The 12,460-nt window shown below is 38.3% G+C and overlaps 1 protein-coding gene across 4 annotated transcripts in view; it reads right to left on the bottom strand.

Annotated features, from left to right (window-relative positions):
* LRRC28 (leucine rich repeat containing 28) overlaps positions 1-12,460 on the bottom strand; it is a 48,173-nt gene that overhangs the window by 9,535 nt on the left and 26,178 nt on the right. For 3 of the 4 annotated variants that reach the window (XM_015873180.2, XM_015873181.1, XM_015873183.1), the window contains 3 exons: positions 8,024-8,230; positions 1,730-1,832; positions 1,471-1,620 (listed from right to left, as the gene is read on the bottom strand). In XM_015873180.2, coding sequence (XP_015728666.1) covers positions 1,471-1,620; positions 1,730-1,832; positions 8,024-8,230 — 460 coding nt within the window. The remainder of the gene's footprint in view (positions 1-1,470; positions 1,621-1,729; positions 1,833-8,023; positions 8,231-12,460) is intronic. The other variant, XM_015873182.2, reaches the window with a different exon arrangement.

Raw genomic sequence — 12,460 nt, 5'->3', positions numbered from 1 at the left:
AAGGAGATTTAAAAGACAGGGACAAGGGGGAAAGATGGTCTATCCAGATAGAAAAAAAACCTGGAGCTGCAGAGGAGCCCTACAGAACAACAATGAGGAAAAAACTATAATCGTTCACTTGCTGCTTTGAACAAGAGTGACAGACAACTATGAAACCCTACCTGCAAAAACTAAGATCGACATTTGAGTATTGAGATCATCACATCTTACATGAAGACTTTCTCAGCCCGACTGCAGGATTCCCAGACAGAGAATCACTGCTTAGACAATGCAATATAGATCCTATTTTCAGAAACCTAGCTTTATATTAGTAACAGCAGCTGTCCTGTGGATGACCAAAGTACTAAAGCCTGGAACATTGAACATTTTGCCTGACCTCTGGAAAATGTGCATTGGTTACGTATGCTTTCTTAGAAGGAACACAGAATGGTTTTACAATAAAGACAGTTATCTGTATGTTACACAAATACACGTGTTTCTTTGGTTATTGGAAATCAGTCCTGTGTTTTGGATGCTTTATGAAGAACAGTAGACTTTATTATTATCATGTATTATGGAAACCGAATAGTTACAGAAGATCAGTGCAAAGATAAAAAACAAATTTTCCTGAGTGTAAAATAAGGAACAAGGACAGGATAGTTGGACCACACTTGCTTGAACATTTTTTTGCATTATAATTAGTGTTTTGGTCACAATCAATACAGTTCTATTACCTGTTGGGCACTTAACATCTTTCTTACAATTTATTATTAATCCTGAAAAAATAAAGGTTGGAAATAATTTTCCCTGAAAAACAAAGTCAGTTTGAGATTGCACAAATTTCATGCAACTGCAAGTATTTAAATATCACACAACCAGCTGACATGAATATTAGAAAAACCTTAAAATGCCAAGACTCAGCATCTCACATATTGCAGTAGAGCACAGGCTGCAAAGGGGGAATTTATATTTAATATAAGATCTGCTGAGAGCAAGCATACCAGAAATTTATAATTAGATGGTAATGAGGACAATCCTCCTCTGATCAGTGTTATACCAGTAAGGCTCCATTCATTTCAGTGGTGCTGGTCCTAATTTATGCTAGTGTCAGTACAGAAAGAATTAAGCCACTGTCCAAGTCAGACCACTTTTCCCTCACATCCTAACCACAAACATGAGGCAACCCTAGGATATTTTTAAAATGCACACTTAAAAATATATCTGTCAATCCACAATTCCTTTGAAAAAACCTACTTTAGTTAGTATGTACCAAGACTTAGGAGAAGCTGATACTGGGACACAAAAGTGAGCAAAGCTGCATGTGGCATTCCAAGATACGGACCCAAATTTAGGGAAATGCAAGAACTTATGAACTGGATAAATGGTGCAACACATGAAGACAGTTTGTGCATTCTTCAGTTATGCAGATTTTGCAAAGCTTACAGTTCTGGCCATCTTTAAATGCAGCCGGCATCCAGCCTCGGGACTTACATTATCATTATAAACTCCTTCAGAATAACTGCACCGACTTCTGGCTTAACATGCAAATACTGAAAGTCAGCAATTAATAGAACATTTGTTGCAAAAGGAGAAGAGCTGGCAGCTGCAGTAATCCTCCTTAAACTGACATTAATTCTGAATCTATCACAAAAAAAAAAAAAAAAAAATCAGTTGTATCATATAAGTACATATTTATGAGAAATTTTCAACAGAACACATTTGCAAAACATTTGATTTAATTCGCACCTACCCGCTGCAACCAATGACTTTATTATACAGAAACGATGGAAGGCCTTTGAGATGAATGTTGTTATCCACATAAACATATTGTAGCTCCCGTGACCGACCTAAATCTGGGTTCAGAAAACAAGAGAAAAAGTAAGAAGGGATGACAGTGACAATTCTGAGCTAAGTGATTCTTCTTCCTCATTATAAATAAGAAATCAAATTCCACGGCAGCAAACAAAGTACTTCCCAATTATAACATTTTGGAGCAAGTTACTTTAGTAATTTTAAATGCCATTTCCAACTAGGTTTTTCAAATGATCCATACTAAAGCTCTGTTCCATACATCAGAAAATCCCATTTAAAATTTCACTCTGACAAACTCCAGGTGAGGTAGAAGAAGAAAAATGTCAATCCATTTCAAACCCTGCAGTGCATGCTTTTGGGTTTTTTTGTTGTTGTTGTTGTTTCAACTTAGAGGGTGGTGAGGCACTGGAACAGGCTGCACAGGGAGGTCGCAGATGCCCCCTTTGGAGGGGGCTCAAAGCCAGGTTGGATGGAATCCATCTAGATCTAGGGTGATCTAGAAGAGGTTGACGACTGTGCCCATAGCAGGGGGTTGGAACTGGATCATCTTTAATATCCCCTCCAGCCTAAGCCGTTCTGTGACTCTATACTGCATAAGCTGAAATCTCCTTTTCGTTAACATTGCACTGAAATCACAGCCTTATTATCTGTGAAATGGAGAAGAAAAAAAGACCATAAACGCGATATGTCTCTCCAAGAAAAGAAACTCATTGAACTACCTTAGCCATAACCAGGTAGCAACCAGTAATCATTCAGAAACCAGTCTGTGAGATATGCCAAATTACAGAGCACAGGAAAATACATAAGCATTAAACAGCAGAATATTATACAGCAGAAGTTGTGGTAATAATAAACAATCAATACACCTGAATATGAGCTGCTTATTATTTCTGTTAAAATATTCATGGCTGGCAGTCCAAAGAAGCAAGCAGGGCATATTTAAGCAATACTTTCATGGACTATAAGTATGTTAATAGTTCCAGATATAACCACACAGGTATGGAATGATTTTATGTTTGTTTATCAAGATGAAGTGGAAAAATGAAGCAAAAGGGGAAATTTTTGGTTTCTAGTAATAATTCTCAGAAGGGATAGTTTTACTTATCAGCAAGATCCAGTCAGCCTGCTACCAAAAAACATGAAAAACCAAACAAAGTAAAGGGAATAGTATTTATTTTTATTTTTAAGAGAGTTTTGAACTGCCAAAGCTGACATGTAGGATCATCTTGGCAGTCCATTTCATCTGCAGCTCCTATTCCATGCAGGTTAGGAAGAGATGTGCATTTAACACAAACCAAGCAGGAGGTTTTCAAACGTTTGAAAGCCTCTGTGCTTTGGAGGAGATAACTGCAACCCAAACAAAATGCAATATGAAAAGCCATGTGTACACCTCTCGGCTTCTTAAACTTTCATGAGCATGTTATAGAAACTAAGCAAGATAAACAAGCCTTGTAGCTGAATCAGCTACACTGAAAGCCCTAGTAATATCGACTAGTTCTGACTTCCATCTTTGTCAACTGGCAATTATCTTGATTAGCATAAAACAAAAATGAATATAGCTTCTGCCCCTTTTGTAATAGCAGCTGAGAAAAGAAGAAAAATTTAAACCATTTTCATATACAATATCTATATTCAGCTATTCTGTTTTCAAGTGATCTTTCATCACCATTCCTTACTATAATAAGTAATTCAAGCCCTTTTTTTAATCACAGAATTGTTCCACTTCCACATAGAGCTTTGGGTACCACTTTACAGAGATAAAGCAAATGACATTTGAAACGATCTCCCCAAACATTTGGCTATCTTAAAATACAACAAATGTCTTCAGCTGTCACCCACTGGACTAGCAGCTGTAAGTATCAGAAACCTTAAAGGCTGGAGCTGAGGAGCTTTCAAAGAGTGCCACATCATCAAAGCTTCGGTCTAAGGAAGAAGAACCGATACCCACAAAAAACTAATAGGTTCTGTTTCTGAAAGGAAAACATTAACATAGAAAACCTGACTTCTGTTTTTTCTTTTAATATAGGCTCTTATGCTGCACTCCGTAGAGATTTTGTAATAGGTTTCAGGGACCATAACTGGGGCTTTGCTTAAATCAGAATAACTGGACGTGAGGGGACGTTTTTACCTATTAGTGCTTCTTTTTCCCACCATCCCAAAGATAATTTGGTTCCTGCATGTATCAAGCATCCTGCCCTAAGAAAGAAGTACAAATACCTCTACTGACTGATTAGCACCACTGTGAGATGCTGCTGTGCACCATTAAGAGCGCACACCTCAAAAAAAGGTGGGGTACTTTGACTCTGTGGCAGGGCTGAAAATAGTTTAGCAAAGTCCTGGGATATTCTCAGATGAAACAAAAACATCACTATCCTTCAATGAAGAAAAATATTGCAGTAGCAAAGAACTAGCACCACATTATAAAGTATTGTAATGGTGGAAAAGATTCACTTAAACACAAATATCATGGCCCACTGAAAGCTGAGGGAGCCTCATGCTGCAGAGACCAATGTGTTGAAGAAGAGAAAACTATAGGTTGCTGGGGCAGCTTGAACGTGATACTGTTTAACTCATTAATTTAGAGAATGGAAGAAAATTTTAAAAGAGGGCTCATCTTGCTTATTTCCACACAGATGTATGCAAATGGGCTGGAAATCAAGCAAGTCAAAAAAAGCCCTAAAGCTGTTCTTTTCATATGCATTTAGGGGTGGGGAGTTAGGCTGCATCTCATCTCTTTCCTCTGTCTTTATCTTATGCTATGTTTAGATTCTGAGTTCTAAGCTGACTGCATTTCCTAGGTAATTAAAGCAAATTTTTGGACGTTAGACAAAATATCTCAGTAGGAAAAATTCTATTCCCAAAGCCAAATAGCCTTTAACTATAAATGTTCCTTTGATATAGTTTCTTTGCATTAAATAACCAAGCATTTTCCAGACCCCAAAAGATGTTTTTTTTTTTTCTTCAAGCCTCAAACACTGTCCATAAAACTTAAATTTAAATAAAACATCACTTTAAAAAGCTCTTTGTATCCCATCCTATCTCCACTAATTTTTAATGTTTTATATCAGTCAACAAATATTGTTAAAGACTCTCTAGAAAACAGTCTGCAAGAACTTGGTAAAATAAGGAAGCTGTCCATCTATGAAAAGGCTAAAGCTACAAAGAAGGTTTTTATGTGGCTTTTGCAAGCACTGTACTGTCTAAAACACTTCCACTTTCCTCCTTCCAGGCTCCCAGATCAAAGACATCTCTCCCAGAAATGACCCAATGCCATGAGTCCTGAACAAACCCCAATTCTATTTTTTTTTCCTCTATTTTTTTTTTTTCTTGTCTTAACCTCAGGGCCCTGGCATATGCATTCCACATGGCTGAAGATGGAACAAAAGCTCTTGTGTGCCTGCACTGATGCTCTTTTAACCATACTGCGAGGGCAAGGACACAAAAGCAGCATATACTGAGGTAGAATAAGACCTTTGTTTACTGTGCACTGATAATTACTAGACCCATTTTCTAAACAAAAAGTGCACATAAAGCCCCAATATAGTGATATAACACTGAGTATTTGCTGTCATAACATCCCCTGAACTGCCAGTATACTTCAGAATTTATGGCCTATTTTAATTATATTTATACTCTATTATATAAATCAATTTCACTTCTGCAGTGTCATCAGATTCAAAGTTCTGCTTGCAGCGGAATTTGTTTTCAGGCATTGCAGCATTTGCTAGCAGTTAAATTTCCAAGTTAACTTCCCATCAAAGTGTAAGTTTGATTATAAGATGGATATAGAGGGATCAGTGGTGCTATCTGCCATTCAAGAGCAGAATTCCTAAGGCTACTTATTAGGACACCATGAAAGCCAGTGATGGGAAAATAAAAAGCAATCACATAGGGCTGGCCAAAATGCAGTTTCCAGCTCAACTTCCACCTCTGATTTGGGCATCCTTAGAAACCATTAGGAAGGCCCAAAGATTCAGATCCACACTCTTGTTTCATATAAACCAACACAATGTGGAAAAATAAATGCCAGCATCCATCTAACTGCCAGTCTAGGAACAGGAAAATGCCAGTTCACACAGCGTCTAACAGGAGCCATACAGGCAGCAACAAGGGACACATTTAGCTGGGGAAGAATGCGTACCTTGCCACATTTGATGTCAACCACCATAGGAAATAAAGTAAATCGCGCTTGAAAAGGCTTTAAGGAACACGTTCCAAGCATGAACATTTCTTCTACCACAGACGTGCCTCTTAAAAAAGCAAAAAAACATTCTTTGGAGGTGTGTAAGATGGCTGCCTTCCTACTCAACTCCCTCATAGAAAAACAACTGTAAGACAATTACTGCTCAAATATCACTCTTCTTTTTCCTGCAGTACCTCTCACTGATGTTAAACCTCCGTGGCCAGGGGCACCATTAATAGAGAAATTACATATAAATATAGAAAAAAAAAAATTGGCCAGCATGTGCAGCTAGCAAAAATATGCTACAATTATGGCTTAACTTCAGTAATACTCTAACATTCCATGTCATACAGCGCACCAAGGAAAACATTTTCCCATACAGCAGAAAATACATTTAATCTGTTTGCTTTTCAATGCGCTCTATTTGATATCATCACATCTTGACCACTCTGAAGCCTCCTGATTCTTCACCAGGGATTAAACATTTACGTTTCTGCTGGGCTGCTTTTCCTCTGAACTCTAGGATTTATGATTCAGTTTCATATTCACAGATAGCAAATTATCTCCAAATGTTCACCAGTGAGTCACTATTAAGAACTACTGAACAAGGTCAACTGACAGTCTTTGATGTTTCCCATTATTTTTTAAAGTTCCTTCAGAATGTTTTGAATTTGAGTCTAAAAATAAAGAAAAAAAGGTGTATCATTATATTACAGATTTATTTCCTCCTTTTGAACTTGAAGCACGTGAGCAGATCTGCGGCTCACGCAGGTCATAGCTCACAGATAAGCTACCAGTGCAGAGGCAGAGAGAACTTCCACCCTTTAGTATTTCACATTTTATCTTACTGAACATCATCTTATTTTTGAATAATTAAAAATATTTCGCTCCTCTCTCATGAAATGGAGTTTGGAATATTTGCCAAACTGAGGCTCGCTGCTTTGCCTCTTTCAGATGGTACCATGGAGTCTGCATGATGCATCCTGGAACTCATTTTCTCATTTATATAATGACATATGTTGGGACATAACTGAAACACCATGTCTGGAGACATTATTTGCACTTGTCAGTAATATGAACTAAGGTGTTAAAAAAAAATAATCAGACTATCAGCTTCTTTAAAGACTGAATTGCTAGTATTGAAAAATTAAGTTAAACCCCACAGTTTAAGTTATTTAGAAATAAAACCATCATTTCCATCTTCTTTTCAATGCTATTATCGCCACTTCATCTGCACCTAATTAACCAACCTCTAAGAGTATTCTAAAAAGAAAGACTATTAATGTCCATTCCGCTGGCAGAGTAAATCTGCATGCACATCTGTATTTCAGCAGAGATTACCCTACTGACACATGGATGATGTCTCACTTTTCATGGACAAAATATGCAGTCCACCCTTCCTGCAGTCACAATGACTTCCCACAACAAAAACCACTCAGTCACCACACCTCCTGCTCGTGAAGGCCTGGCTCTACACTTCCAACCTTAGAAAGGGTTGAAGTAAAGGCAGATGAAGTTTTTCTTGTGCTTCTGTCATGAAAGCTTTGATGGATGCCTATATACCGCACAAACTAAATCTTAGCTAGACTATTCAGCACTGACATTCCTAGCAATGAAAAAAGTTGCTCGTACAGATTTACTTGGACTTTGCAGCACATTTCCAGCCCCAGCTGAAGAATTTTACTTAAACACCAGGTCCAGCAAACAGAAGCAGGTCATTACCTAAAGTGTTGGAACTCAGATTACATAGTACTATATTTAAACAAGACATCATTTAAACTTTTTTCCCCCGTTAGCTAAAAATAAAGCAGATCTGACAGATGACCTACTGCTTTAAAGCAAACATGAAAACTCAACTTGTATTTTTTTCATTTATTAACATATTTTCCAACAATTTCATCACTGTAAGGAGACCATAAACAGAGTTTGAAGGAATCAGAATGGATCAAAAATCACCTGTTGCTTTTTTTTTTTGAGGAGGAGGAAGCAAACTTGTTTCCCCATCTATTCCCTGACCCACCCCCAGGCCCAGTGAATGCAGTGACTCACCCAGAGGCAGAAATGCAAGGCGGTTCCCAGCCATGGAGAGCTCGTTGAGGCTTGGGAGCTGGCACAGATGGCGGGGAACGTACCACAGGTGGTTCCGGTCTGCAGTCAGGTATTGCAGTGAGAGGCACATATGCAGCCTTTCGGGTAACGTTATCAAGCGATTGGTTGAAATATCCAGTGTTTGCAGCTCCCTCAGATCTCCAACCTCTACAATCCAAAGAGGAAGAGTGGATATATGTTAATGTCATTGTTTTCAAAAGCAAGACCAGAAAAATGCTCACTGAAATCAAAAACAAAGGTTAGCTGTTTGCTGTCCTGTTCTTCCTCATAAAATACAGCTCTAAGAACCTGTATTTAGAAACAATATTATCCCCATCACCATGGTCTTTCAGATCTCTGGTAAGCAACAGCATCCTCATTTATGAGCTATCTCAAGACAGTGCCTTTGTGAACTGTTGATTACTGTTAACAAAATCAAGCAGTACTTGGGTCAAAAGAGACCAAGAGACTTTTGCATGACCCCAGATTCACGCAAGCTGAAATTAATATTACATAATTTTAACATATGAGGATGAAACTTTGGTATCAACCTTACTTAAAATGTTTTATTGTAAGAAGATATTACAATAATATTACAAATGATAATTGCAATAACTACAGTTTCTAGAGGTCTTCTCTTAGCATTTGAACAATCTGGTTAATATTTTTAGGAGAAGCAGTCTGTGTTCCATTTTATATAATGCTATGGGACTTTGCTGCAGATAACAAATGAAGATTCTCCAAGCCAGTAAGATGCAACCAACGAAGTGGCCTCACTCATGCACCACAGCCATCTCCTTGCCTCTGGCCTTTGGGACCAGGGTGCCCAAGGGCAGACTGAGCAACATGCTAAGCAGCTCTATCAGTGTGCTAATTGATCAGGTACTTCCTCCTTTACAGTTACTCTATACAGTAAGTAATTCTAATCCACTGTTGTCCCCAGATGTGGAGAAACTGAGCAGTTTCGCTTTCTTTGTAGCCACAGCAATGGAACTAACTCACTGAGCTCTCACAGCCCCCAGTTCTCATGGTAATTCACAGCAGAACCAAATTATCATTGCCTTCAACTGAACAAAATCAGCTCTCACATCTGGTAACTTCTAAACAAGGTTCACCAAAATTTTCTAGACTGGAAACATGAAGCAACCTACACAACCCACATTCAACACAACCTGAGTGATGTACGGACCTGCCACTGGTTGGTTGTTGTTCATTTTTAGAGAAAATAAATAGGATGATAGTGTTAAAGCTCAGGAGAATCTGTCGGGCCCTTTAGCTCCCTCTGCAGCAGGAGCTAGAAAATCCACTATTCCCTGAGCTCTGCTGGCATCCCTGAGCATCCTGAATGCTAAATACTAAGAAGTAAACAAAACACTAGGTTAATTTCAAGCTGCCTTCTATGCAATGGGAGAATGAGAAGCAGCAAGTTTGAAGTTGACCTTGGGAAAAAAATGCTAAAAAATTACTTTTAAAACTAGAAGCATGACCAGAAGAAAAAAAAAAAGTAAATACAATACAATTATTAGCAATTCTCAGAACAGTAGTAATTTTGTGCTGTTGCCTGCTGCAAAAATCCTTAATTAACTACAATAAAGAACAGCAAAGTACATGAATCCTCTCATAAAGTGACAAACTGCAGCTATACACACGTTCTGCAAACCTCTCGCAGTTTCAACTTTAACAGCGACCATAAGCTTTCATAAAGTTTTTGTATGTTTTACTATAAGTCTGAACAGCAAAAGCAAAGTGACATCTAAATAGCAAAAGCCTACTGTGTTAGAGAACTACAGTAGGGCAGTCTAATTTTTAAAGACATTTATATTCATCTTAAAAAAAAGCCATGCTTTAAAATAGTGACAGGAAGAGAGCCACCTACATTCAGCCAAACCACTGACCACATGCAGTCAATAATAGGCCTAGCTATTTTCATACACTAACCTTTTTCTCCACCACTAAAAACAGTTTTCTAATTCAGTTTTGGTCCAAAATCCCATAAATGTTACGGATGGCAAAGCTGGCAGAATTTCAAAGGCATTGCTGGAATGATACGTTTCAAATCTAAGAGGAAATAAAAGTATTCTCACTTTATCCTTCATCCAAAAAACACATACTTGTCCAAAACTTCATCCTCTCTACCTTAATCTTCCAATACATACCAGATGTAAACATCCACTTTCAACCTATAGTGCCATATGTTAAAGAAACGCTCACCAACCCACAATGAAGTTAAAAAGTAAACCAAACCATTTAAAGCACCATTGGATGAAAGATGCAACTCCCAGACTCCCCACCATAGCGCTGAATGCTCACACTGAAGAACACACTCAGACATTTACTGATGACAATAAGCTGGTTTTAATCCAAAGCAAAGGGAAAAAAATAAAGAATAACCCAAAATATAAACAGCCCATCAATAAGTTCCTCAAACTTTTAGTTACTATTATCCACACTTTAAAACAAAGTCACCACAAATACTGCAAGGTATTTTATCTGACAAGAACACTGAAAGGCTTACAAACCTCTCTTGCCATCACCTTATCAAACACTACAATGTTTATGAGGGGGAGGCGTTGGAAATTTCAGGCAGATTCTGAAAACAGCTATTCCTAAGTAAAAAGAGCCAACAAGGAAAGGACTTAAGTGGGAGATGGGATTTTTTACTGGTTAAGAAATACACAAATGCACATCGCTATTAGGCCACATTCAGGAGTTCTGATTACATTTATATTGAACTGAAATACGTACATTAAAATTTATATTAGCTCTAGTATTAAGTTGAGACTATTTAAACAAACTATTAAAATCACTGTGAGCTCAAAGAAATTCCCATCAGCTCTTCTGAACTCCTAACTGAGGACATCCCAGGCTGGTGGAGGCACACCAATGCCCAGCACCAAGTTCCTGTGCTGATTCTTGGACCCGAATTCATCAGCTGTGTCCATCTGCACAGATTACTGCCTTCACATACTGTTGGGCAATTCTGTGGCTTAGCCATATGGTACAAACGTGCTCATGGGGTGCTGTGCACCAAGTAGCTGACAGCCTGTAAATTCACATACTGCCTTACCTCACAGGAACTTATACATAGGCTTATAGCCAAAGTCCTGCCTACAGCCTTCTGAACGTGATTTCAATGACACCGATGTACATATGAATATTTCAGGCTATTCTAAAACTGCCAGCACTCCAGTAATTAATTCAGCCTTTTCATCCTTATAATGTGGAAACTCAGAAGGGAGAACTGCAGATCCAAAAAGCAGCCTTCGCAGTCATTGCAGCTTTCCCTACCACTTGGAGAAAGGGACAAGTATACTGGCCTCTAACACGTGTCTTTCAAAAGAAAAGATGCCTAGTAAGTTCAGCTCTCTACACAGGGAGAGAAAATACCAGTGTACTTTCTCCAAAAAAAAAGAAATGAATGCTTCAAAGATTTTCAGAAGATTTCCAAAAGTTACTGAACTTCTACCAAAAGGCTCAGCATTTGTATTAACACATCCAACAATAGGGGGAAAATAACTGGCTCAGGTGGTTAAATGCCAGTTTTTAAAACCAATTCCCATAGTTTAATCTGAAGAAGAGCCCATCTGTAAGCAACCAGCCTATGCAGCACAAGCACTGCCAAAGGCAATTCAAACCTCTTCAGCCTTCTGACAGTACAGGCCGCATCAACTTCAGAACTCAAAAATGAGTAAGCTCTCTTCAAATGTGAAGAGCAATCCCACCTCTTGTCTGATGGGCCCATACCACAAAATTTCATTCAAAGATAAACAAAACACATGCACAACTGAATGTGAGTCAACAGAAGGCACAGGTTTACTTGAAATCAAACGCTTTCTGAGTCTTTCAGTCCAAGTAGAGGTAAAAAGAGGACAGGAAAGGGCTACAGACCTACCTGCATGAGTATGCACCTCAAAGCAGGATGCTAAGATAAAGCAGAGAACCTACAAGGAATGGAAAAAGGGACTTATCAGCAAAGAGCTGCCACTTAGAGGTCAGACTATAGAAATTAAATTAAATCTGCCAGAAGGCCAAGAAAATGGGAACTCACAGAGAAAATTATAAACAAACAAAAGGTTTCTCGACAGGAAAGAGCAAGAAACTGAGAACTGGTGTCAATAAGGGGTAGAAACAGGGAAGACAATCCAAATATTAAACTAGCTCTTGGCACCATTTTTTCCCCCTGTAAGAAAAATGCTGCATATGAGGACAAAGACAGAATACCTCATGGGAACAAGGACAAAGCACTGAAAATTACCACATCCATTGCTAAAATGAAATGAAGCTACTTAGAAAATTTCAATCACAGAACACAGAAAAAAATGAGTTATATATCAGAAGTGCAAACTCAGGATCAGGGACTCGCCATGAATAAGACATATCCTTGGATAGTAACCTAGG

This window comes from Coturnix japonica, chromosome 10, assembly GCF_001577835.2.
Source record: "Coturnix japonica isolate 7356 chromosome 10, Coturnix japonica 2.1, whole genome shotgun sequence".
NCBI lineage: Eukaryota > Metazoa > Chordata > Aves > Galliformes > Phasianidae > Coturnix > Coturnix japonica.
This window is presented reverse-complemented; position numbering and strand designations above follow the sequence as displayed.